This window comes from Eubalaena glacialis, chromosome 19 (genome assembly GCF_028564815.1).
Source record: "Eubalaena glacialis isolate mEubGla1 chromosome 19, mEubGla1.1.hap2.+ XY, whole genome shotgun sequence".
NCBI lineage: Eukaryota > Metazoa > Chordata > Mammalia > Artiodactyla > Balaenidae > Eubalaena > Eubalaena glacialis.
The window spans coordinates 15,344,078-15,371,469 of NC_083734.1; the positions used below are offsets into that span (position 1 = coordinate 15,344,078).

General features: G+C 52.9%; 1 protein-coding gene across 3 annotated transcripts in view; it reads right to left on the bottom strand.

Annotated features, from left to right (window-relative positions):
- Positions 1–27,392, bottom strand: part of ABR (ABR activator of RhoGEF and GTPase) — a 178,630-nt gene that overhangs the window by 79,650 nt on the left and 71,588 nt on the right. For 2 of the 3 annotated variants that reach the window (XM_061176121.1, XM_061176122.1), the window contains exon 2: positions 13,996–14,180. In XM_061176121.1, the coding sequence (XP_061032104.1) occupies positions 13,996–14,180 (185 nt within the window). Of the gene's footprint in view, positions 1–351; positions 914–13,995; positions 14,181–27,392 lie in introns of those variants that run through there. The other variant, XM_061176123.1, reaches the window with a different exon arrangement.

A 27,392-nucleotide genomic window follows, 5' to 3' on the forward strand; every position in this document is an offset into this window, starting at 1 on the left:
GGGCAGCAGGCTCACACCACTGGCGTGCCCACCAGGGGACTCATGTCACTGCCAGAGAAAGCCCTCTGCACAACTGGCCTGGGGAAAGCCAGCAGCCACTCCCCCTGAGGACAACTGGTCCCGGGGGAGGCGGCGGGCACTGCGCCTCTCCCCCAGGAACAGCTGTGCCCAGAGCACAGCCCCTCTCATCCCCTGGCAGGCAGGCGCCAGCCCCTCTCAGGCTGAGGTGCTTCCACTCGGCCACAAGGTCTGTGCACAAATCAGCCATTTCTGCCGCACAGGCTTCGGCAGTCAGAGCTGCGAGCCCTGCCCCCTCCCCCGACAAGCATCCAGGGCGTGTCACATTCCCACCTTCACAGCCACCAAGAATGGGGACCCTGAGCCGGGGCTGGTCGGGGTTCCCAGCTCGCACTCCTCCAGGAGAAACACATCTTCATCCTCCAGGACCTTGTCCAAAAAGCCTATCGCCTCCTCTTCCTCTTCCATGGCAGCGGGAGCCGCGGAGGGCAAACAGGAAGCAGGGTCCCAGCAGCAGCGGCAGCGGCAGCGGCAGCCGTGGCCGCCGGCGCCCGGGAGCGAGACCGGCAGGCGGGGACGGGAAGAGCGTGCAGGGCAGGCCTAAACCAGCACGCGGGCCTCCCCGGAGTCCGTCCTGGCGCCCGGCCACCGGCTGCCGATGAAAGGCTCCATTATGAGCCTTCTCCCGCCCGCCGGCTCCGGGTCCTCCCGGAGAAAGGGGAAGCGGGGCGTCCGTGTGGCCCCGGCCGCCTCTCGCGGGGAGCTCCGCCGCCGCTGCCGCCGCCGCGATTCCAGGGCTGTCACCGGAGCCCGCGCGCCCCTGCCGGCCGCCGCGGCCCTTCCTGCCGTGCGCGCCGGCTCTCCAGGCAGGCGGGGCCCCGCTCCCTGCCGCCGCTCCCAGCCCGGCCGGGCGCCCCGCCGCCGCCGCCGCCGCCGCCGGCCCCACAGATCCCGCCCTCCTGGACGCGGAGGTTCGCGTTCACTCTCAAGACACAGGAAATGCACGACTCGACGGGTGAGGTGGAGCCGTTCCCTCTCTGCGGTCGCCGGGCCAGCCGGCTGGCGGAGGCTTCGGGAGCGCGGAGGAGGGGCGACGAGGCCGCAGCCGGGCCGGGCGCAGGGGGAGGTCCGCTTCCCAGAGACAGGCTTTATTTACAGCCCCTCACCGGCCCCGCGGGCAGGCGGGGGCGGAGCGGGCGAGCAGCTGCCCGCACAGCCTCGCGGGCCGCCGGGCCAACCTCGGTGTCACCTTGGGATGCCGACAAGCCCCTTCTCACTTCCGCCTCACGCTGACACCTTTGAGGAAGGGAGGCCAAGCCCTGGTGAGAAACCATAGTTTCTTTCCATCACCACCGTGGCTGAGGGAACAAGGCTTTGTGCAAAGGAGGCCTGACCTGCCTCGCCACGAAAGAAGCACAAGTGCCGGCCAGGGGCTGCAGCGGGGCCGCCCAGCCGGAGGTGCCACACCTTCTACTCACAGATGCTGCTGATTAGCAACACCACACCTCCTCGGAGCTCTTTTCCCTCAACAGGGGCCTGGGCCCAGTAGAACCAGCCCCACAGGGGAGGGTACACTTAATCCAGGACCAGAAGCACGCCAGCTCTGCCCACCCCCAGCCTGCTTCCCCTGGCTTCTCCCATGGTTACAGAAGCTAAATCCATCCAGAGGGTGAAGTGCACACTCTGGTCCCCTGGCCCCATCCAGAGATGTAATCCACCTACTCTCATGGGGGTGGAGTTTAAGGGCAGCAGGTGGGAAAAGCTCTTTCACAACACCTAGGGCAAAGGTTGCCAACTCCAGCACCCAAGAGGGTGCAGGTAAGATTAGTTAGTGAAATGAGCCAGGTAGGGACCAGGTGAACCGAAGAAACTGTCACTCAGCTCCAGCTGCTGGCTGCCAGGGGCAGTGCAGGCCCAAGGTTGCCCCATCTTGGATTGTTCAAGAGAAGCTGGAATCCGGATTTTTAGGTGATAGCTCTCAATTTAAAAATGATGGCAGATAAATTATATTTAAAAAACAAAACATGATGCAGTCTCAATGAAACACATCTGTGCACTGAATCAGGCCCACAGACAAGGTTGCTGCCTTCTTGCAGTTGGTTGTGTTTCTTTGAGGGAAGGTTGGGAGGTGTGTGTGTGTGTGTGTGTGTGTGTGTGTGTGTGTTTGTGTGGGGTTGTTCCTTGAATATCACCTCTGTCCCATTTCATCACTGGACCTGGCATCTTGGAATCAAATTCAGCTTCACACATGACCAGCCCACGACTTATCTTTGTAAACCTGTATAACAGGTACCACCAGCCAGACAGATCAAGTGAAAAGTCTGGATTCTGAGTAATGAGCCCTGAAGCTCCAGCCCCACTCACGCCAATCCCCCCAATCTCCCACCAGCCCCCAAACCATGTCTCTAGTCAGGGATTTCCTTAAAATCTTCCTGATGCTTCTAGCTCACAAGTGTCTCTCCCAGTACACAGTTGCCAGACCAGCCAGTGTGGTTCTTAATGATACAGTGTCTGAGTTGTCCATTAATGCCTCGTGTGTCTACCACCGGCCTCCTTATGCACATGGCACATCCCCTGCCAGGTGGCAACTGTATGGCCACAGGGGAAAGAGTCCAACTCTTTGGAGCTCGTTTGGAAATGCATTCCAAAGGGGGGGGTTAACGGCGTGCCATCCTGGGCTCATCACCTCTCCTTCCCACTGGGCATCTCAGCTGAGAACAGGGCCCTTGGCTGAGCCTCCAAGCTGGGTGGAGGGTTGAGGAAGAGCGAGGAGGGAAAAAGGAGAGGAATGGACGTGGTTCCTTATCCCAACTCCCCAAAAAAGTCTGCGGAAGTGCTGAGCTCTAGGTGGGGCTCCTACCATTCTATTAGAGCAGAAAACCTGTCCTCACCAGTAAAAGGTTTCTCCCTGTCACCATAGCTGAAATGCAGACCAAGGGATTTGGGGTAGGTTCTCTGGGGCCTCAGGGCTGATGGGGTTCCCCAGAGGCACAACCCACCCCACACCCGCCCTCTCCCTCAGTCCCCGGTTCTTCCCTGTCCCCGCCCTGGCTGGGTTATAAATAGCCAGGGTAGATCTGAAGGGCCCTCTCAGCCACAATTCCTCATTTGGTTTGGGCGGGTGAGGCTGTTCCCAGCGCTTGGGAACAACCAGGCCTGGCATTCCCCAGGGCACAAGTGTGCCAGCCCGGGGCTCTGTGCCAGTCTGTCTCCCATCCTGAAGGCTCCGAGTGCACGGCATGGGCTGCCCCCTCCGGTCGGACAAGCAGGTGTAATGGGAGAAGGGCCTAATAGTCCAAGGGCCCCCCGCACGGTGTCCCTTCCCCTGCCCAAAGGAACATGAGGGGCCCTCAAGAGTCTCCGAGAGTAGCCCTGTCTCCATTCCCCATGCCCCTACCTAGCATGGCAGGATCGACACCCACTTCTTCCAAACGCTGAAACCTCTCAGAAGCTGCTCCCTGAACATCCAAGGAATCTCCACTCCACCCCACCCCACCCGGGTTGGCTGGAAATTCCAGTGAGTAATTTGAATGCCCTTCCATCTCCACTGGGCACACAGACTCCCCCTCAGAGGCCCTCAGTTCTGCCCCTGGAGGGAAGTGACTCACAAGTCCCAATGGTGTTCCCTGCCTTTCCCCTACCAATGCCCTGGACACGCGCTTCCTCCCTGCATCCCCTACAACTCTGCCTGCTTTCGCATGGCTCCTGATCCTCCTCTCCAGAGAAGCAGCTGCTCCAAAGGCCTCCAAGCTGCCTTATTCCAAAGTCAGAGGCCTCCTTCTCTACTCCTCAGCCCCTGCAGCCTGGACGCTCTTAAATCCCTCAGCTTCTGTGGCCATGCTGATGCTGCCTCTGATCGCTCTGGTTCAGGCTGGCCCTTCTTTTTCCCGCCTCCTGTAAGTGTGGAGTCACCCATTCGGACCAGGCCGCAGCCCTCTGCTCTCTATCCTTGGAGAACTCACCCCTTCTCACTGCTAGGCCACTGGCAGCCCGTCACCATCTGCAGCTCCAACATCTTGCTCCGCTGGAGTGTGACATCTGTGCTGTCAGCTGGTTCTCCTCACTTGGAAGTCCCATCAGCAGCCCCTCAGCTCCACATCTCCAGACCAAACGACCCTTCCCCCTCCCTAAACCAGCTTCCCCTTCTGGCTTCTCCACTTCTGTTGGCGGGGCCGCCATCTTGTGACTCTTCCTTCCCTCAGGCCCCACATCCCTTTTACCGAGTCCCCTTGGTTCTTCCTTCTCTTCCTTTTCCAAAGCCACCACCCTAGCCAAGGTTTGTAGAATCTCACACCCACATAACCACAGTAATATTCCACTCTGACTTCCGATCTCGCCTGTCCATCCATCTGTTCATTCATACGCAGAGAAGGCCTGGCATTACAAATACACAGATCTGGGAGACACAGGCCTTGCCGTTAGCATGCTCTCAACCCACAGGGGGTGAAGGACATACCAACAAATGAGGCAGTGTTCTCACTGGTCAACACAGTGGGAACACAGGACAAAGGCACTAACCCTGCCTGAGAGGTAAAGCTCCACAGAAGCGTGGCTTCTGAGCAGCATCTTAAAAAGGGGAAGGGTTTCCAGGCAAAGGGAGGAAAATGTTTTGTAAGGAACCCCAGGAAGCACAGCTGGAGGACAGAAAAGGGGCAGGTGATGAACTTGGAGAAGTGGGCGGGAACCACTCCCCCATGAACAAGGGGCACGGACTGAGATTTCAGCGCTTTCCAAGCCACCAACAGTTTACTCTCCCCAAACCCAACAGCCTTCTCTCACACTCATTCTCCATCCCCTCATTCCCTTACCCACTCAATCAACAAGTATCTACTCATTGCCCACCATGCACCAGGCACTGTGCTAGCATCCAGAACACAGCCACAAGTGGAACGCTTTGTCTACCTCCGTGGGGGCTGATGGTCTCAGGGACAGGCTGACCACTGCGAGCCAAGGCAGGGCCGGGGAAGGGCACGATCTCAGAACTCTGGGGCTAAGGTACAACCCTTCCAGAAAGAATAACGTGGAAATATCTATTGTGATTTAATATGTTCTCACCCTCTGAGTCAGCACCTCCACTTTAAGGAATTTTTCTGCAAAAACATTTCTACAAGGACTCAAAGATCTTTGTACAAAGATGTTCACTGCAATGATGGTTATACCAGTGAAAGACTGGAAACAGCCCAACTGTCTAACAGAAGGGGACTGGCTAAGTGAATTATGGTACAACCATTAAAAGAAACACTGCATACAGTCATGAAGGAGAATGAGGTAGGTCTTTAATTACTGATATGCAAGATGTCCAAGACTTATTAAATAACCAGAGCAAATTGCATAACAGTATTAATAGTATGATCCCACTTTTTAAAAAAGTGTATATATATAATATATACACAGAGAAAAATGTATTTTTTACATATATGTGTATATATATATGTAATATCTCACATGGAAAAAGAAGATGTCTCTTAACAGACATTTTCTCTGTAGGATGAGACTTAAGGAGACTTTCACTTTCCATATTATATGTTCCTGTAAAGTTAGAATTTTCAGTGATGTAATCAGGAAAAATAAAAATTAATTTCTTTTTTAATAAAGAAATTAAAAAAAGAAGTGTGATAAGTGCTATAATTGGGCAAGTAGAGTGAGCTCTGGGGGCACAAGACAGAAGACACATCTGATGCAGCAGAGGGGGGAGTCACAGAAGGTTCTCCAGAGGAGGTGACATTAAAACTCCTACCTGAAAATGAACAGGGATTAGCCATGCCAGGGGGACTCAGGGGCAGACAGGACAGCATGAGGCATAATGAAATGAGTTCAGTCTGGGTGGCAAGGCTTCATCCATTCAACCAATACTTATTAGGCATCTCTTATGTGCCAGGCGCAGTTCTAGGCACTACAGTTTGCAATGAGCAAACATTTTGGTACAAAACTGACAAAGCTCCATGGCAGAGCTCCCATTCTAGCTGGGGGTTGTAATGAGGCTGCAGAGGTAGGCAGAGGTCAAGTGGTCAGGTCAGGCACAGCCTTGACAGCATTGCTACGGGCAGGCATTGAAGAATTTTACAGGGAGTGACCAGACAGTGTCTCAGTGCATCCCTCCTGCTGACATCAGATTACTCTTTCTCAAACACTGCTCGCTCTGTACCCAGCAGGAAGCCACCAAGTCAGCCCTAACAAGGGCAGTGGGGCCCTTGCTGATGACTCAACTGATCAAACTGTTGACAACAACTTCTGCTGTTTGCTGTTCCATGAAAGGGCCAGGTGCATTCTCACCTCCAGGCCTTGACCTGGCTTGGAGCCCCCTCTCCCTCCTCTCTGCCTATCCCTGGCCCTTCCAACTTCCTTGGCAGGAGCTCAAGTCCCACCTCCAGACTTTCTGGAGCTCAGCAGACCCTGGGCCAATGAGAACTGACCCCAGGGGCCAGTGCCGGGGGCAGGTGGAGTCAGCCACAGCTGCAGATGGAATCAGACTCATCATCTTCTTGATAGCCGTCCTCCTCCCTCTGCCTTCCCTTTTTCTGCTATAGCAGAAGTTACTCCAAATCATATATAGAGGTCAATTACATGAAGCAAATGTTGGATATAAGCTACTACATGACACTGGTTATATAGTAAAACAAAAACAAACAAATAAAAAAACTCTCCTGGATGTTGGATTTGAATCCTCATTCTGCCTCTTGCCAGCTGTGGGACCCTGGGCAAGTCGTTCAAACTCTCTGGGCCTCAGTTTCCTCATCTGTAAAATGGGGATAATTCCAGCACCAACTCTAGGTTTGCAGGGAGGACTAGTACACATGGGGCAGGGCCTGGCACATGTTGAGCCCTTGGCAGGCACCAGCTATTCTCCTCTTCTTTGGCAGGGGTGGTGGTGTGTGGGGAGTGCAGGAGGGGGGAGCCCTAGCCCACTCCCAGCCTCACCTCCCACCTCTTCCAATGAACCCGATGCCCGGCCACACTCGACCATTCTCCTTTTCTCACACCTCCAGAGGTTTTCCCACATTCCAGAACTTACACAGCTCCCCTTATCTAGAATGTCCTTCCTGACCAGTGCCCAGGCAGAACACTACCTACTCTCTGAGGCTGCCTCCTACATGCTCCCCTCCTTGATTCCCCCACCTGAGGTAACATGGCTCCCTCCTTGGGATGTTGTATTAATACATCTCTCAAGCCTTGAAATTGAGGGACTGTGTGTGTGTGTGTGTGTGTGTGTGTGTGTGTGTGTGTAGGGGGAGTGAGGGGCAACCCCTGTTCATGCTAATTCCCCACAGCACCCAGAACAAGATCTTGTAAAAAGTGGGTGCTCAGGGAGTTCCCTGGTAGTCCAGTGGTTAGGACTCTGGGCTTTCACTGCCGTGGCCCAGGTTCAATCCCTGGTTGGGAAACTGAGATCCTGCAAGCCATGCGGCGCAGCCTAAAAAATAAGTAAAGTGGGTGCTCAGAAAATACTTAGTGAGTAGAAATGACCCCAGGAGGCTTAAAGGGCAAGGCAAAGGGTCTCCCAAGAACATAAATCAAGGGGTTCAGGTTGGGTGGATAGTACCTAAGGAAACTGGTCATCCACGGTGACACCCTCCAAAGGCACCTCTGCCCAGCAGGAATGTCAGTGGGAGCTGAGTCACCTCTGCCAGGACTAGAGTGGGGATGGGAAGGCCCAAGGGCAGCCAGAGCTGGGGGCCCATAGAGAACCGGGTTCACATCCCAGGAGAGATTCAAAGTCAACTACCACCTCGGGAGCTGGTCCTCCTTGTGGTACAGACTGTGCGTTTTCACAGTCACTGTGTCACTCGGTCCTCCCAGCAGCCCTTCCAGATAGGAAGTATTTATCCTTATTTACAGCTGAGGGGACCAAGACTCTACAGGTTATCTAAAGTCACAGAGCCAGAAAGACGTAAGGCGAGGGCACTAAGGTTCCTGTTCTGGAGAGGTGGCAGAGAACAGCGGTGGTGAGCACCCACCACTGACCAGCTGTGGGACCTCAGGTGGGTTACGTCACCTCTTTGCACCTTAGTTTTCACATCTGTAAAATGGGGCAGTAACGGTGCCTACTTCCCAAGGTGTGGTGAGGATTAAATGAGTTAGTATTTATAAAGTGCTACAACAGTGCCCGGCATTTAGTAAGTGCTATGGAAGCGTTTCTCTTCTTTCTCTTCTTCCTTCTGCCACACAGGCAGGAGGGTTGGGGGGTCTGTGTGGCTTTCCAGATAGAAGCAACCAGCCCATAACCCTGTGGGAGGAAGGTCCACAAGAGCATCATCAGAGCATCATTGTGGAAACAAAGTGCTAGCACCCACTAGTGGAGGAACTAGGTGAGGAGGATGGAAAAGAGAGTCCGTGGGTAAGAGCCAGCCTGCTGCTGGGATGCTCCCTGCCCTTCTGCGCCCTGGCAGAACCCAGAGCCCAGGGGGCCATCCAGCCTCTGCCCCCTGGCGGCTCACCTGTGTGGCCAAACGTCTCAAACTGAAGGCGTTCTCAGGGGCAATTTCACACCTCTTGGTGTGATTAGGCGGGTAGGTTGGCTTCCCTGCCCCACCCCCAAAGACTTCCGAGCCTCAAGGACAGAGAATGGGTCTGGCTCACTCTCCTATCCACTGTCCCTGGGACCTGCAGGAGATGAGCAAACCTTCACCGAATACATGTTGCTCTGGAAGTCGCCTTACTGGCTGATGTGAAACGCACAGCACAGTAGCAGGGAGAGGGCGATCCCAGACAGGCTGTGAGCATTACAGGGATGCTCCAGGTCGGCTGGGTGTGGCCAGCCAGGGAAGCCCAGATCCCAGCCATGTGTGAAAGGGGGGCGATGAGCCAGAGAGGGCAGGGAGCACCAGCCACGGAGGGGCTGAGGACCACAACCAGGGCACTGTCTCCCTACTTCTTATTTACATCCCCCTCAACTCACGCAAGCCAAGGAACCCCCTGAGCCATAGCTTCTTCATCTACAAAATGGGGGGCTCTCCCAGTGGTTGCAGGGATAGGTGGCGATGAAGCCCGTGGGCACCTGGCACAGCACCTGGCACGTAGGGGGAGCCAGGCAAGCTCCTCCTCTTAGGAGTGGGGACCAAAGATCCAGAAAGGGGGCAATGGGGAGCAAGGCTGCTGAGGCAGGAGGTCGGCAACCTGAGGAGAGCTGTCTCTGGTTTTACCTGCAGCTGGAAACTCCTGAGAGGCGTAAAGATAAAGGGCAGCCGCTAACCCACCCAACCCAGGCCTCGAACGCCGTCCAAAGAGAGCAGACTGGGACACCATCTCAGATGTTCCCGGCTCGCCACGTGGCTTCTCCTTTCACCTAGAAGCAACCTCCTTGTCCTGCAACCTCAGATCCCAAACCCCAAGGCTTCAGAAGGGACCAGGAAGGGAAGAGGGGGCAGCAATTCGTCCTAGCTTCATCCCCTGAGACTATCTGCCCTCCCTCCCTGCTCCCTGGCCAACCCAGCGCTACTTGATTCAATTCCATAAACACCGGGTGAATACCCCTAGGTGCCCGGGAGCTGCTGATGGGGGTCCCAGAGATGATCGGGGATCAGGGCTCCGGATCTCGCAGGGCAGATGTGCCCCACGAGTAACTGTGCATGGTCCCCAGACAGCGGAGGGCTCAGCCATGGGCTGGAAAACCTTCACATGGGAGGTGGTGTCTGAGGGGACCTGGGAGCACCACACAGACTCCAGCGTCAGAAAGACCCAAGTTTAGGGATTTCCTGGCAGTCCAGTGGTTAAGACTCCGCTCTTCCAATGCAGGGGGCACGGGTTCAATCCCTGGTCAGGGAACTAAGATCCCACATGCAGGCGCGGCCAAAAAAAAAAAAAAAAGAAAAGAATAAAAGAAAGACCAAGTTTAAGTATATCTCTGGCTCCCCATGTAAAAGGCTCAGGGTGAGTCTAAGTAGCTGTGAGGAAGGGGAGGGGGGTGCGGGGGAAGGGGGGAAGATGAGAAGGCTGACAATGGTGATCATCTCAACTCTCCCCCACCTATCTTTAAATTATCCTGCCGTCTGGGGTCTAAACTCCTCAATTCAGCAGTTAGTGCAGTACTAACATGTACAGACTTTACAATTTATAAAGCACCTGCCTGGCACCATCTCACAGAAGCCTCCCGACAGCTGTGTGAGGTCAGGAGGGAGGAAATTCTCAGTTTCTTCACTTTACAGATGAGCAAACTGGAGCTCAGATGAGTGAAATCCCTCAGGTCACACAGCTAGAAAGTGGTGGCACTGAGACAACAACCAGATCTTCTCTCTGCCTTGTGGCCCCTTTTCACGGCGCCTCCCGAGAGGGGAGTCAGACAAGTCCATGGCTTGTGGGGCACACGCTTTTCTGAATGACCACGGTCCTGGCAGGGGAACGTGTGCCCTGCTTGTCAGTGAGATGGAGAGTCCCGCCCGTCCTTCCCAGGGTGAAAGCAGGCCCTCTCTGCTGAACTGAGCCACCGGAGGGAGCTGTACTCAGCCTGGGCTTGGGGAGAGTGAGGGTCTGCAGGGCGGGGCTTCAGCTTTCACCCTGATACCTCGCTGGGCTGCACACTGGGGCACATCTAAGGCGAGAGCAGAGTGAGGCTGCAGGGCGTTCTGGGGAGTGAAGAGCATTTGTCCTGCAACACTGGAGACCTGGTTTCATCTGGGCTACCACACCTGGGAGAACAGATCTGACCCCAGAAAGGAGGTTGCAAAAGCAGATTCAGTTGTTGTCCAGCAAATATTCATTAGACGGGGTCCTCGCAGTGCTCTGGGCTCCCCACCCCTCTAAAGGCTGGTGAGGAGAGTCTCGTGGGCCCTGGGCGCCAAGGACTGAGGACCCACAGTGAGCCAGGCTCAGCGCTGCAGGCCTCACCTGAGCTATCCCAGTCCGTCCTCTCAGCAACCCTTCAGGTGGTTAGTCCTATTTAGAGATGAGGAAACTGAGGCTCAGAGGGGTTATGACACTGATCCAGGGTCCCACAGCTAGAGAGCAGCACATGTTCATCTATGCAAAGCTCATGTCCCTTCCATTCTCTGAGCTGCTGGGAGAGTAAGACCGTGAGGGCTAGTTTTATGCGTCAACCTGACGGGGCCACAGATACCCAGACGTTTGGCCATACATTATTCTGGGTGTGTCTGTGAGGGTGTTTCTGGATGAGATTAACACTTGAATCAGTTGACTGAGTAAAGCAGGTTGCCTTCCCAGTGTGAGTGGGCCTCATCTAATCAGTTGAAGGTCTGGATAGAAGAAAAAGGCAAAATAAGGTAGAATTCACTCTCTCTGCCTGACTTTGAGCTCGGACATAGGTCTTCTCCTGCCTTTGGACTCAATACGGACTAGAGCTTACACCATCAACTCTCCTGATTCTCCAGCCTTTGGACTCAGACTGGAACTAACTATACCATCAGTTCTCCCGGGTCTCCAGCTTGCTGACTGCAGATCTTGGGACCTCTCAGCCTCCATAATCTAGTGAGCCAATTCCTTATAATAAATCAATCCTTCTCTCTCTGTATCCTAATGGTTCTGTTTCTCTGGAGAACCCTAATATAAAGACCAAACCTTGAGCTTCCAGGAACAAGTTGGATGCACATTTGGGTGTGGAATGTCCGGCTGCCAGAGGCCAGATATCTGAATATCTAGAACAATCAGCTGATTTGGTCCAAAAGTCCCCTTGGTTCCCAACGCCCCAACAGGAAGCCTGGCAGGGAGGGGACCTGCCTGGTCAAATGAGCAGAGCCAAGTAGCAGAAACCTTGGCTTTCTTTTTCTTTCCTTTTTTTTTTTTTTTTAAACTGAAACAGCCCCCAAGTACTCAGGAAGAGGTGTGTCAACTCTCTCCAGCACCCCAATGTACACAGCAATACTTGCTGAGTCCACTAGATGGGGCCAGTGACACAGCAGAGAGGGCAGAAATGCAACTCAGGAGGGAAGGTAGGCAGGCAGGGGGTACACTGGGCTGGAATCTTTGCTAGGATCCCCAAGTTGGATTAATGCTCCCCACCCCTACCTTGTATAATTTCTAGCCAATGGTGCAAAAATTAATCCTGGGGTTCCCAAGCACTTTGGCCAGTTGTCACTGTAGCATCTCTTCGATTTCAAAGTCCTCAAACCAAGCTCTTCCCTTGTGAGTCACCAAGCAAAATGGGAAGCATCGTAGTAAAGGAAGTCCCTGCCCTGAAGCCTCAGAGCTCCAGGTGGGGGCATCTCCCTGTTATGCTTGTGACCCGTTTCACTAGAGAAAGCACCTGAGTACCTTTCACCAGGGAATCTGAAAGTCGATGGACAAGCACTCCAGCAAGGTGGTCATGTGACGAGGGAAGGAGACAGGACAGGAAGCAAGGAGGAAGGCAGAGGAGAAAGGGAAATAAATGGCTTTTCTCTTCAGCGAGTGGCTCTAATCTGGCCACACGTTCTCAACTCTCAGCCAGGATTCCTGGTGAATCTTTCTGCAGCAGCTCACAGGGGTAATAGCTGAGTCTCCGGGATGGGAGGGGGATGTCTCTAAGCCCTGTTGTGGTCAGAGACCTAAAGGCAGAGACGGGAAGCAAGAGCTGTCACTTTGCTTCCCCTGGTTAGAGTCAGTTCAGGTCCCAGAGCACCCTCTCCTCCATCAGTAGCAAGAATCCTGCCCCACAGGTCCAAGATGGCTGTCTCTCACCTGCCACCCTTCCTTAGGACGACAGGACAATACCCCAGAATTTCAGCTGTGGGGGGCCTGAACCTGATCAATGCCCTTGCCCATCACTTCCACCTCCCACCTGCCCCCACCATCCCTTCCCAAACTGGCACTGCCTGGCAGCTGATAAGCTCTGCCTAGGCCTCTGTTGCCATGGCAACAATGTGGCTTCTCCCAAGTGGGAAGCCGGTTGCCAAGGCCCTTGTTGCCAAAGGCTATAACAGCCACCCCGCTGTGTGAAGAGGGGGTGAGAGCTCTACGCAGGGGTGGAGCGTGGTCGAGGAGGCTGGGAAGGAAGGAAGCAGGGGGTTTGCAAGAAATGGTAGGGTCCAGGCAGCCCCCTGGCTGGAGTGGGGGTGCACTGGGCCCTGCAGGAGGGAAACAAGTATCTCGCAGCAACTCAGTGACTGCTCCTCGAGGGTATTAGAGGGAAGAAAGGGGACCCCCCTACAAAACACACCAGGACAAGCCCCCTACCAAGCAGGACCAAGCAATCCAAGCCCCCCCCACCGCCCCCCACCAAAGAAGAAATTTGATTCTTTGATTCTTCCCAATTTCTGAAAAATAGCCCCCAGGAATCCCTCTGTCTCACTTGCTCTTGTGTCTCAGACACACTCGCACAAGCTGAGCACGGACAGAGCTGGTCTCTGGGCCCAGGAACAGCATTAATTACAAGGATTGCAAACCTCCTCGCATCTCTACCCCTCCGCCTGTCTCAGAGCACATCCTCAGCATTGCTTGTAAAATGCTTCTCTTTGGAGCAGAGCTCTCATCGGTGGACAAGAGGAGAGGTGGACACCATCACGGCTCATTCCCTTCCAGAGTCAACAGAGGAGGGCTGGACGGGGCCCTTGGTCCTCAGGGAATGCTACAGAAGCTGCTCACTCCCCCCACTGCCGGCACCGAGGCCAGCCTTGGTTTGCTGAGCCGGCACCTGTGCATTTATAGCCCACAACTCACATATGCAGCCACTGCCCAGCCCGGGCCCAGAGAGGAGAGTCTGTTCCCTCCGCAAGGCCCCATCCTGCTAGAGGAGAGCTTAGAGAGAAAGCTGAAAGAGGAAGTGAGGTGTCCAGGAGGCAGGGGGAGCATATGGCTGGTAGAAGAGGCAGGGGTAGGTGCAGCAGTGGCAGAGAGAGCAGCGGGGGGGGGGGGGGGGGGGGCGGGGGCTACTCTGAGAGGCCCAGGACCGGAATGAGATGATGAGGGCACCAAGAGCAAGTCCAGATTTCCCGAGTCCTGCACCCCAGTAGCGCCCCAAGCAGAGCCTGGCCCACGACACCCATGCCTGCCTACCCCCTTCCCCAAAAGCCCCCTCTTCCCAAACCCGGAAGGAAAAGCAGGTGTACCTACCCCAGGTGCCAGCCCCTCCGGTGGGGTGGGGGAGATGCTGTCCCCGCCGCCCTGGTTCCGGGCACTGAGCTGGGGCGACATGGTGGGCGACTCATCGATGTACGGCATGGTCTCCGAGCCCTCCGGGGGCCCCTTCTGCTCTTCATTCCCCTCTCCGTCGTAGTCGTCTGCCCCGTAGCTGAAGTCTGAGACAAGGAACAAGAAAGGCCACTGAGAGTCCTCCACGAGGGCTGCCAGGGATTGGTAGCGCAGTGGGCGCCAGCGGCGGTCCCCGGCTGCCATGCCCCGGGCCGCACCATCCACGCCCAGCCCGGGCAGGGCTGCGCGTCCCGGAGCGCCAGCAGGCACCAGGCGCTGCGGTTCAGGGGCCGCTGGGAGTCGAGGGGGAGCGGCTCCGCAGTTGCCACCCGCTTAATAGCATGTCAGTCGCGTATTTCGAGCTGCTGTTTCCTTTGCCTCCTGCCTAATTCCGAGTCTAAAAATTAACAGTGGGAGCAGGAGGCAGGACGCTTCCAACTCTTCTCTCTGAGTCACCATTTTGCTTTTTATAGGGAATAAGGAGGTGCGGGCGGGCCTGAGCGATGTCACTTCCTGAGCTCCTCCTCTTTGGGTACCATTTGTACACTGAGCCCCATCCCTGGATGGGGGGGCAGAGCAGGGTTCGGGGTGGGGGCTGAGGAACGGCACCCGAGGGAGCCCTCACCCCTCGAACAAGGCTCCGCACAGGTCAGAGCCCAAGGCTGGCAGAGCATGGGCGAGAAGGCAGCCCGGGCCTGGCAGGGACGCAGTTGCACAGCAGACTTCTCAAAAGCCGGCAGTTGCACAGCAGACTTCTCAAAAGCCGGCACTTATTTCTGTAATTTCAATGTAGGATTCCTTGGGAAAAGGAGGGAAGAAACAGCCACAGGGAAGTCAAGATGCCGTTAACCCCATCGGCGCTGCCAGAACTACTCAGGGGCCAGAGCCCCCGCCCAGACACCCCCTCCCTGGACAGCAGGCCGGGTCCATGGGGGCGCAAGGCAGCATCTCAGAAAGGCCTCCATCACACCCCACCAGTGGGGGTCTCTCCTACAGCTGTGTGAGGGACCCTCCCCCACCTCCACCCCTGGCTGGGTCTGTCCCATCATCTGCTCAGATATCACTTCCTCCACAGTGTCCCCCCTGGCGTCCCAGCTCAGAACTCGTACAGTGCGTGGCCCTCTAGTGCCCCCAGCGATCCTGCCCATTCGTCCCTGAGCGCCTGGCGTGGGAACTGGGTGACAGCCATCGCTGTGTGCCCAGCAGCCACGGCCCACATGGGTCAGGATCTTGGGAACGTGTGTGGAGTGAGTGAATGGGCAGAGGAATGCACTGTCCCTCTCAGGTCTGAGGCTTGAGCCAAGTTCTCAGCGGGGCCCTGGCTCCTCCTCCTCTGTCACAACACACCAGCCCCCGGGGCAGCCAGCAGCCTGAGAATGGTGTCAACGGGTCACCAGGGCGCCCGGCCACGGCCACACTCAGTCCAATCTGCCCCTTTGGCAGCCGAGAGCGCCCCCCAGCCTCGCTGCACCTGTTCCTGCCGACTTCCTCTCCAGTCCTGTGCTGACGGCCCATTAAGCTGTCAGGGACGTGAGCTATTATTTTTTTCCCCAGGACAGGTGTGCACGTGAAGAACCACAGGACCTAGCAATCCAGACACTGGGATGCGTGTGTGCCAGGCACGGGGGAAACAGGACCCACTGCCGGGAGGACACAGGGCTTCTGTCTCAGGAGCAGGTGGGGGTGAGCCGACTCTGCTATTTCCAGGGGGCGGGAGGAAGAGGAGCCACAGCATCCGGGCTGCCCGAGTCTGGCACTGTGAGGGAGCCCGGCTGTTTGGTGAGACCTACTCCCTTTGGAGAAGCACAAGGAGGGAATGAAACACCACGTTAGCCTGCAGTCTCTCCTCCAGGAGGCTCCAGGCTGCCTGTTAGTGCCTGGAGTCAAGCGGGGGGTGTGAGCTGTGATGAACACTGGCCTGGCCATCCGTTCAGATTCCAGCAGGCCCCGCTGATTCTCCTGTACACTGACCAATTCCCAGCGGTCGCAGGACCAGAGCCTTCACTCTCAAGATATTTCCCAAGGGCAAGGGTAGAAGGGACCACAGGGAAAGCGGTGAGGCTTGACTCTACCGCACAGTCTGCAGCTGCCTGGGTCACAGCAGGGTGGGAAGGTCTCTGCCAGCCTTCCGCCATGTGTGCCCAATTCATCCTTATCAGAGTGGTGCCCCTGGACCCACATCTCAACCTAGCCACATCGGAGAGGCTGCTCTCACGATCCCCAGTTCACAGACAGAGTCACTGAGTTTCAGAGAGATTTGCACAGAAAGGATCTGAATCCAAGTCTGTCTCCAAATGCCATCTTTCCCCCTCTGAATCTCACTAATCTTCTAGGGAAATCTCCTTCTACAGCCCTCGTCAGGGGAGGCTGGCCAAGGAGGGGAGAGAAGGGTGCCAGCCACAACAGCGGGGCACCTGGGCGTGGAGGAGAGTGCCCTCAGAGCTCTCTGCAAATGTTCCTGGATACTGTCCCTTTCATTCCAACTTCCAGGAGACCCTGGCAGCCCAGGAAACCAGCCAGAGACCCCGGAGAATCCTACCAGGAAAAGGGATACAGAAAAGACAGAGAAACCAACCCTTTGAGAAAGAAGGAGCCCTGGGGACTCAGGAGGGTGGAAATCTGCCAAGCACAGCCTTCAGTCTGTGTAGGTCCACAGACAGGAAGGCTGAGTGGACCATGGCTTGGCCACCAGGTGTCAAAAGAGAAAAGGCAGGGGCTTCCCTGGTGGCGCAGTGGTTGAGAATCTGCCTGCCAATGCAGGGGACACGGGTTCGAGCCCTGGTCTGGGAAGATCCCACATGTCGCGGAGCAACTAGGCCCGTGAGCCACGATTACTGAGCCTGCGCGTTTGGAGCCTGTCCTCCGCAACAAGAGAGGCCGCGATAGTGAGAGGCCCGCGCACCGCGATGAAGAGTGGCCCCCGCTTGCCACAACTAGAGAAAGCCCTCGCACAGAAACGAAGACCCAACACAGCCATAAATAAATTAATTAATTAATTAAAAAAAAAAAAAAAAGAGAAAAGGCAGAGGAGGCTGCTGACAGCCAATATCCATTTCCCCTCCTAGTAACAGAAATCTCACTATCTTTGGAGTGGCAGTGTGCTCCGTGGCTAGCTAAAAGGCTACTTTTCCTAGTGGTGTGGGCCATGTGATGAAGTTCTGGCCAATGAGATGTTGAGTGGATATGTGTGGAACTTTGAAGAAAGTTGCTGAGATTGTTTTCGCTGGAAGGTATTTTTTCCCTCTCTCCATGCTTCCTCCTTCTGTTGCCAGTTTAGAAAGCAGATAGGAGAGCTGGAGCTCCAGCAGCCATCCTGAGCCATGAGGGGACCTTGAGGATAGAAGCCAGTGGTGAATATAGCTGAGCACAAAGCTAGGAGCCTGGGCCCATGATGGCACAGTGAGCCAACATACCACCCCAGGAATGTCTACCTCTGGACTTCTTTTACATGAGAGAAGAAAAATGCCTATGTTATTTAAGTCACTGTTATTTAGTTTTTATGTTATATGCAGTCAAACCTAATTATAACTGATCCAGATGGTTTTCCTTGACATTCTATCTGGGTGCTTTTTCTACGGTCTTCACTGTTCCTTCTAGTCTCCTTGGTGGAATCCTCTTTCCCTGCCCACCCCTTAAAAATTGGTATTCCCTATACATCCTTACAATAGAATACTGCTCAGCAATAAAAGGGACAAAATACTGAGACACACAGAAATGACTCTTACAGGCATTATGCTAAGTGAAAGAAGCCAGACACAAAAGAACACATCCTGTATGGCTCCACTTATATGAAGTTCTAGAACAGACAAATTTAATTTACTCTTGGAAAAAAAATGAAAATAGTGGTTGCTCCTGGGGGTCAGGTAGGGACAGGAGTTGACTGTAAGGAGCACAGGGAATTTTCTAGGGTGATGGAAATGTTCTGTATCTTGACAGGGATTTGGGGTACACAGGCGGATGTGTTCATTGACTTCATCAAATAGTACACTGCATCAAAGATTTGTGCATTTCACTAAATATTTAACTCTAGTTAATGACATGCATGTTTAAGTGTCGAAGTGAAATGTACTGATGTCTGCAACTTACTCTGACGTACATAAAAAACAAGATGGGTTGATGATATTCAGAGGGGTGGCCAGATGTGTGATAAAGCAAGTGGAGAAAAATGATAATTACAGACTCCAGATGGTGGGTACATGGGTGTTCACTATACAATTCTTTAAACTTTTCGGTATGTTTGAAATTTTTCATAATAAAATGACAGGGAAAAATTGGTGTTCTCCGGGTTTCTGTCACCTCTACTTTACTCCCTCTCCCAAATTTTATTTATATTCTAGGGAGAGGTCTGGGCTGCAGACCCATCTCTTTGATTGTTTCCTGGACAACTCCACCCCCAGGAACTTCAAACCCAAGCTTTTCCTGAAGTTAATCTGCCAGATCACTCAAGTTGGAAACCTAGGAGTCATGCCAGATTCCTCCCTCTTCCTGCTCATCTCCTACACCCTGAAATATCCCCACTCCCCATCCACCTTCCCACCCTCACCAACTCTTACAAGGACAATTCCAACACTCTCTCCCCATGACTGCCAGACTGCAAATCTGATCGCGTTTCCCCACTGTTCAAAATTCAACAGTTCCCCATTCACTTCAAACTCCCTGGCTCAAGGCCTTTCATAGTCAGCACCTGACTCTTCCTTTACAGAGTCGTATTCTGCTGCCTTGTAATATCAGACATCTTCTAGGTAGGTCCCTGAAAGGGTCTGAATAGTAGCCCCCAAATATATATGTCCAAATCCTACCCTTGGTACCCATAAATGTGACCTTATTTAGGAAAAAGGTCCTTGTAGATGTAATTAAGTTGAGGATCTCTAGATGAGATGATCCTACTTTAATTGAGTGGGACCCAAATCTGATGACATGTCTTTATAGGAAACAGAAAGGGAGAAGACACAGACACACAGAAGAAGGCCATGTGAAGATGGAGGCAGAGATCTGAGTTATCTGGCCAAAAGCCAAGGAATGCCTGGAGCCACCAGAAGTTGGAAGAGGCAAGCAAGGATTCTCCCCCTAGTGCCTTGGCAGGGAGCATGGCCCTGCCGGCACCTTGATTTTGGACTCTGGCCTCCAGACTGTGAGAAAATAAATTTTGGGGTTTTTTTTGGCCACGCAGCTTCTGGGATCTTAGTTCCCTGACCAGGGATCGAACCCATGCCCTCTGCAGTGGAAGCATGCAGTCTTAACCACCGGACCACCAGAGAAGTCCCTGTGATGATTTTTAAAAATATCTTTATTGGAGTATATAATTGCTTTACAATGTTGTGTTAGTTTCTGCTGTACAACAAAGTGAATCAGCTATATGTATACATATATCCCCATATCCCCTCCCTCTTGAGCCTCCCTGTGATGATTTTTTTTAATGGCAGCCCTATGAAATTAACACAGTCCCCAAACACACAGTTTCCCACCTCTGGACCTTTGCACATGCTGTTCCTATACCTAGAACACTCTCCTCACCCTTTGACCACCCAGCGAAGTCCTATTTAGCTTTCAAATCCAGCTCAGTTCCACCCTTCTCCTATGAACCTCCTTGCCTCCTGAATATATAAAGCACTTTTGCAATCCAATGAGAAAAAGACGAATACCTCAACTTTCTAAATGAGTTAGAGAAATGAATAGAAAATTAAAAAGAGAATTGCCCAATGTGTGTATATATATATATACATATAATATATATATAACATATATATGTTAAATGTTAACCTCACCTGTAATCAAAGAAAATGCAAACCTCTATCTTTTGCAATTTTCCTATCAAATCAGCGAGGAAAATACCCAAGCTTGTAAGAGAACAGGCACTCTCAGAATCTCTTGGAGGGTATGTAGAACTGGCACAACTTTTCTGGAGTCAACTTGGTATCAAAAGCTTTAACAGTTGGTACAGCTTTTAACCCAGCATACTCTAAGACTGTGTCCTAAGAAATTAATTATAAATGTACATAAAAATAAAGTTACAAGGTTATTCATCACAGAGCTGTTTATGATTGTAAAATATTAAAAACAAGCTGAATGATTAATTATAGGGACTTGGGTAAATTATGGTATTTCTCCAAGATGGACTACTATGTAGTCATTAAAAATTATCTGGATGATTTACATCATCTTATTAAGTGAAAAAGAAATTAATAATGGTATGTACAGTATATTATGTTTGAAAAAAATGTCTGTATGTGCATATGTCTGTATGTTGCCTGCAAGGCAACAATACAAAATAATTATAAAGCATTCAGATTCTGAGAATTTGGGAGCAATTAATACATGGTCTCTGCTCTCTAGGTTACTAGCAGACACTGCTTGTCTCCTACTCAATATCTATCTTCTCTCCTTCCCTGCTTACCTTATGCTGGTTTTATATGAGGTGGCAATGAACCCAGTCTCTGGCAAAATACCCATTTCCTCTGCCTCTCTTACAACTAGGAGTGGCCATTTGACATAGTTTTTGGTCAATGAGATGTAAGTGTAGACCTCTGGCAAGGCCTTTGCTTTGATAATTAAAAAGGGACTTTATACCTTGAACTCAGATGTGATAACCAGAGCTACAGTGGCCATGCTGCTGCCATGAGGAAATGATCAAGAAAGAACGCAGACATTTCCCTGATGCTACTGAGCTACTGAGCCACACTAGAAACAGCCTACCTCATTTCTTGCTAAATGGGAACTATAAGCCCCTATATGTTGGATTTTCTGCCACTTAAAATGAACACATTCCTAACTGAAATCCTTACAGCCCAGTAGAGGAAGGCAGTCCAATAAGCATGAAAACATCCTAGATGCTATGACAGAAGTACCTCACAGGCAAGGCAAAGAGGAGGGAGCAGGAAACAGTGTGGGTGAGAGGATGGCTGGATGGGCTTGGGTGATACTCCAAGGAAGGTGGTTTATCACTGTGGCTAAGAGCAAGGACCCTGGGGTCACACAGCTTAGGTTCCAATCCAGGCTGAATCACATCCCACTCCTCTGTGCTCAGAGGAGTGGCTGGTACAAGGCAGCCACTTACAAATGGATATTGGTTAAACCAGTGGCCGTGAAAGAGGATGACAAAGAGATGGAGTGCACAGGGCTACTGCGAGGATTAAGCTGGCTAACGCATGCAAGGCACTTAGCACATAGTAAGCACCCAATAAATCTTAGCTGCTATCATTAATATAATTAATCGAATCTTGAGAGATGTGTGGGTGCTTGCCAGGCAGATGGGGGACAGGAGCAGAGTTCCAGGCAATGAGAAGAGGCTTGGCAAAGGCACAAAGTGCCTTAGGGGACTATAAATAGCCCAGCCTGGCTGGAACACTGAGTGAGCAGGGGGGTGAGGGGCAGATTGCACTGGAGAAGTGGGCACAGACCGGCACACCAAGGGCCTTGTGAGCTGAGCTAAGAGTTAGGTAGGACCCAGGGAAGACGGTTGATCTGGACCATTTCCTGCAGTGGGGTCTTGCCAGCCACATCGTTGCCGAGCATCTCTAACTTTAGATAATTTCTCCCAATGGATGCGTATGTTCCTCTGTCGAGTTACAATGCAGGCAGAATCTTGTGACCTCCAGATCGCCTAGGAATCGCCCAGATTGGGACCACATGTGAATGTAGGGTTACCTATTCTAAGCCTGTGATGGAGTCTGTGCCAGATGAAAGGATATGAACCAACCAGTGACAGACCATGGAGACCTCAAACATGCTCTTTCGGGGCAATGTGGAGAGTTGGCCAGTGGGGGTAAGTTCAAACCCAAATGACCAGCTCTCGTTTCCACCACCTTCAGCTCTGGGAGGCGCAAGGGCGGGGGGTGGGAGGGAAGGGGCGCCCGGGTGGCTGGAGGCACACAGGTGTCAAGCTGTTTACAACCCTCCCCTGAGACTGTCCATCGCCAACGACTGATGGACACAGCCAAGAATCCATCCTGGTATCCCAACCCCCAAAAACAGATGCTGAGGGAAGTTTGAGGGTTCTTTCCAACCTCCTCTTGGACACTCTAAGAACCTGTGGGTACAGGATAAAGATAAGTTCCAGGTGTGGAACAGTCCTGCCCTCCCAGCAGGGGAGGTACAAAGGCTGATATTAGGTGATAAACCCATTTTCTGCCCTAGAACTGAGGGAGTGCGGGTGGAGGGAACCTTAGGAGAACATCGGAGGGAAGCTCAGGCCTGACCATCCTTCCCACCAAAGCAGCATCAAACTTCCTCAGAGAGCATCAAAAGTCTCTGTATGCCACACGCTGTGTCAGGTGGTGACAGAGCCACAGGGCACAGACTCCGTCCTCCCCTCCAGGACCTCACAGTGTGGTCCTAGCGTGCTCACTGTCATCTGTGACTGGGCCGGGCCGTGGGCTGTACACTACCTCATTTCACCATCAGAGCAACCCTATGATGGATGAATCTTACAATGTGTTGAGCAGAAGAAACCAGACACAAAGGAGCACATACGGTAGGATTCCATTTCTATGAAGTTCAAGAACAGGCAAAACTAACAGACAGCGATGGAAGTTCACAGTAGTGGCTACCTGGGGGTGGGCTGCAGGAGGCAGTGGGTATTGACTGGGAAGGGGCATGAGGGAACTTTCTGGGTTACTGGAAACGTTCTACATCTTGATCTGGGTGGGTACATGAGCAGACGTACGTAAGAGTTCATTAAGCTGTATGCTTAACATTGGTGCACTCAAAGTTTTTTAAAAATTTAAAAACCAAGTTTAAGTACCACCATTGTGATTCTCATTTACAGTTGAGGAAGTGAAGGTATAGGGGGTTAAGTCACTTGCCCAAGGTTTAAAGGCTGTTCAGTGCACTTAACAGACTAGCCTGCTAGTCTGACTCCGGGACCTGTGTTTCAACCATTATAATGTGTAGGACCTGTACAAATAGAAAAAACCACCTGGGCAGGTTGCTCTCAGGGCCCACGAGTGGAAGAAACAACCTGTGTCAAAGTCTGGAGGAGGAAGAGGGCCGTTTGGCGAAGGGTCTGAGTGTGCCTTGACAGAAGTGAGAGAAGAGGGGCAGGAAGAGGCCATTCCCACTGAGGGAGACAGAGCTGCAAAGACCCGGGGCAGGACCACGCCCTTCTTTTCAGGGCACTGATGAACAGACTGGTGTCGCTGAAGCTGAGGTCCCTCCTGCACTGGTAGAGTCCTTCCAACTTGCCACTCCTGTCACTAGCTCCCAGCAAATGATTCTGTCCCCTGCTCAGACCTCCCCTGGATGCCGGGCACTGGATGCCGGGCACTGGATTGAGGCCTGCACTGATCCTGCTGTGAAACCGTGCACATGTGGTTTCCCCATGTCGGCCCCTCCTCTGGGAGGTGCACAGAGCTGCCCATTTCCCCCCAGATCCTCTAACTCCCCCACACATTCCCAGCGGGCCAGGACACTGGCTGTTCTCAACAGGTGGGTCCGTTCTGAGGCTGATAACAGCACAGTGACCCTCATCTCCTTCACACAGCTAGAGGCACACAGGGCTACAGAACTTGGCCTCTTCTTCCCCAACAACCTGGGGGAAGCCAAGATCCCCAAGGCAGACTCAGAGTCCAGAGCCTTGGAGCCACAGAACCGGGAGGACTGCTCTGCGGATTGTCAGCTGGTTGGCTCTGGCCGCCCCAAGCTTCAAGTTTCTCATCTTCGAAACAGAATAACAATGCCCATGTCACAGGCTGGTTGTGAGACATTAAACATCCTGGGGGTTAAAGAACTTGGACAGCATCTGGGCAGAACAGTCCTCAGTAGAGGTTGCTGAAGGAAGAGGAGAAAGGGCTGGACACTTTCAGGGCCCCGTGACCCCAGCTGACCCCGGAGATCCCATTGGGAGCCCCTCAGCAGTGGCATGGCACCAAGGTGAGGCATCCTGGGACTAGCATCTTCCCCATGGGACAAGCCGCCTCCTTCTCAGCACCTCCTGCTTTACAACTGATGGAAGAGGGAGCTGGGAGCCAGGACAGGGCAGTGGTCAAGGGCACGGGCTTTGAGTTAGACTCAGGTTCCAATCCCAGTATTATCACTTAAGAGCCATGGGACCTTGGGCGAGCTATTTAACCTTCCAGAGCCTCAGTTTCCTCATCTGTAAGATGGGGATAATACACAATGCCTATACCTCATGAGGTTTTTGTGGGGTCCCCATCAAAAAATAAATGCAATGCAAGGCACCTGGTCCAGGGCAGGTGCTAAATAAACAAGTAGCTATTATCATTACCACCCCAGTCCTCTTCCTGAGCAGTAAGTGCCCTCAGAGATCTCCTAGTCCTTGAAAAACAAAACAACAACAACAAAAAGAACAAACCAGAGCTTTGGAAACATACAACTGGGCTAGGCTCTAGCAGGCTTTCCTTCATCAGTGGACCCAACTGTTCATCGGTCAGCCTACGTTCAGTAGGCTTAGCATCAAGCAAGGCATCACAGGCCATGGGAGTGTTTAAAATTTGAAGTTGGGAATTCCCTGGCAGTCCAGTGGTTAGGACTCGGCGCTTTCACTGCCGTGGGCCCAGGTTCAGTCCCTGCTCCGGGAACTAAGATCCCACAAGCCCCACGGTGCAGCCAAAACAAAAACAAACAAACAAACAAATAAAAATTTGAACTTCAAGACACCAGTTCCAACCTTCCCTGCACACTGGAATCCCCTGGGGAGATTGGTGTCTGGCTCCCAACCCAGAGATCCATATGGAGTTGGTGTGGGTTAGCCGGGGCAGCAGGGCTGTTAAAATCTCGCCAGGTGATTCTAATGTATTGTAAGACCGAGAACCACCAGTTTCAGACAAGGACCCTGAGGTCACAGCCCCTAAAGTCAAATGAAACTAAACTCTGAAAGAGCCCCAGGAAGCCATCAGCCAGGCTGTATAAGAAGCACAGGAAAGGTTACTTGTGAGAGGCAGGATTTGACTTAAGCCTTGAAGGACTGGGAGGTTTGCTGGTGAAAAGGTGAAGGAGGCGCACAGACAGGGCTTTACCGTGGGCAGGCAGGGAGGGCAGCCCCTGTCCCATTCACACAAGAGCCCTCAGACTCGGCCTGCAGCAGTCGCCTGGACCGCAGGATGGCTTACCCCTCACCCCCAGCTCTTCCGGCAGGCCTGGGGCAGGGGCACTAGCCCCGCAAAGGAGCAACTAAAAGACCCGGCAGAGGGGACCCGGTAGCTGGTTCCCGGAGGCGCTACCGCGTAGCTGGAACGTTCAGTTCTGGCTCCGCCCCCGCGGCTTGGAACAGACTCAGGCCCCCCGCGGGGGTGCGGCTCGGACTCTCTGGTTGCCATGGAGACGCGATCCGATCCTCCACCTCCAGGCTCCCGGGGGAAGGAGGCAGAGGCCTTGGACGCCAGGAAAAGCCAGGACTCCAAAGCCTGAAACAAAGGAGTCGTAGGTATTGGGCATCAGTAGCTGGGGCAGACGGGGCAGACGGGGCAGACGAGGCAGGCGAGGGAGGAGGGGCCTGCCAATCGGCCCTGGGCAGAGAAGGGAGAGCGGCTTCACCGTGTCCAGGCTCAGAAAGATGGATGAGAAACGCTATTATCTGCACCGTGTTTTACAGTGTACAAATCAAGGCCACAGCCAGGATCTCATTTCATTCTCAAAACCCGGGGAGGTTGTCAGAGTAGATATTACTCTCCCATTTTACACAGGGGAAAACTGAGGCTCAGAGAGGTTCTGGGTCTCATCCACAGCCACCTGACTAATAAACAACTGAGCCACAACTTAAGGCCTGCTCTTTGGATCAAGTCTATTGCTTGTTGTACTTTGACATAATTCCCCACCCGGCAGAGGGGCCTAAAATTCCTAATTGATCTGTAGGAAATGCAGTTATATGTCCACCAAACATATGGGAATAATGGTGTAGAATGACCAGATGACCTTACCATGATGGAGGAAAACTTACTTCATGTGTAAATGAGCAATAGTCATTCAACAAACATCTCCTAAATTATTACGTACCAGACACAGTGACAGGAACAGACCCTAAGCAGGACTCAGCACTCCCACCTCTGCTAGCCAATGATTGGCAGCCCGGGCCAGAAGTCAGACAGAACTGGGTTCTGGTCCCAGCTCTACACAGCCTCTCCTTCCTCACTGGAAAATGGGATGATGCAGCTGCCATGCCCAGTCCACGGGGCTGCTCTGAAGACCAATGAGAGACGCCAGACAAGAAGAGTATTTCACAAACAGTATAGTGGTCAATGAATCAGACCAAGAACATAAAAAATAAAATAAAATAAAAGTCCTCTACAAAGAAAGTCAAGTGCATATTCATTTGGCCTTTGGTATATTCTGGCTTCCCCACTAGGTGGCAGGAGTCTGGAAGGCAAGGATGGCCCTCTTCTTTTTTTTTTTTTTTTTTGGTTGCACCAGGTCTTAGTTGTGGCAGGCAGGCTTCTTAGTTGTGGCATGCACGTGGGATCTAGTTCCCTGACCAGGGATCGAACCCGGGCCCCCTGCATTGGGAGCACAAAGTCCTATCCACTGCGCCACAAGGGAAGTCCCAGGATGGCCCACTTCTATTTACTTCATATTATTCGTGGCACTCAGCACAGTATTCACACACAGTATTCACACAGGATGCTGGATAACTGCCGACTGGCTGATACAATCCCTTAAAAATCCTCTAATCTCTTCCCATAATAGCCAATTCAATTACTTAGGGTCTGGGGCCAGGAGGTCGCTGACAAATCCTATAGGAGTTCTAACCTTTGATAGAGTTAACAGCTTTAACTTGTCTCCTGCTTCCCCTCCAAACTGTCATGAATTGATAACAAGTAATGATCCTGGACTGATTTGACTTAAGGCTCTGTTCTTCCTCCCCTCTCCCCGCTTGCTGGTGGGAAATGCAGCTGGGCCCCCAAGGGGGAGAAGGGGGAGCAGCCAGGAGGCGATGGAGGAGGAGGAATCAAAGGACCATTATGACAATGACCTTTGGATCCAATCCCATTTATCACTGGCCTCAGAGCCCCTCTCCCATATATGGTTTCATGAGTCCTTTGGGTATTTGTGAAAAATTAAATGACTCTCAATCTAGTGCTGAGAAAAGGCAGGGACAGTTCAGAGAACAAACATGTAATACAAGGTCCAGAGAGGCCAGTAAGACTCTCAAAGGGCCTTGCACGTTTGTGGCAGCCAGGATCAGAATCTATGACCCCCCCTGTTACATCAGGGTCTCCCTTCAGTCCCAGAGCCTGGTGGCTCCAGGCTCCCCACCCTCACCTGCAGAATCAGCCAAGACATTCCCAACCTGCACATGCTTATACACCCTCACCCATACACCCACAGAAACACCCTGCACCTCTGTCCGTTGCTGCCAGGAGGCCAGG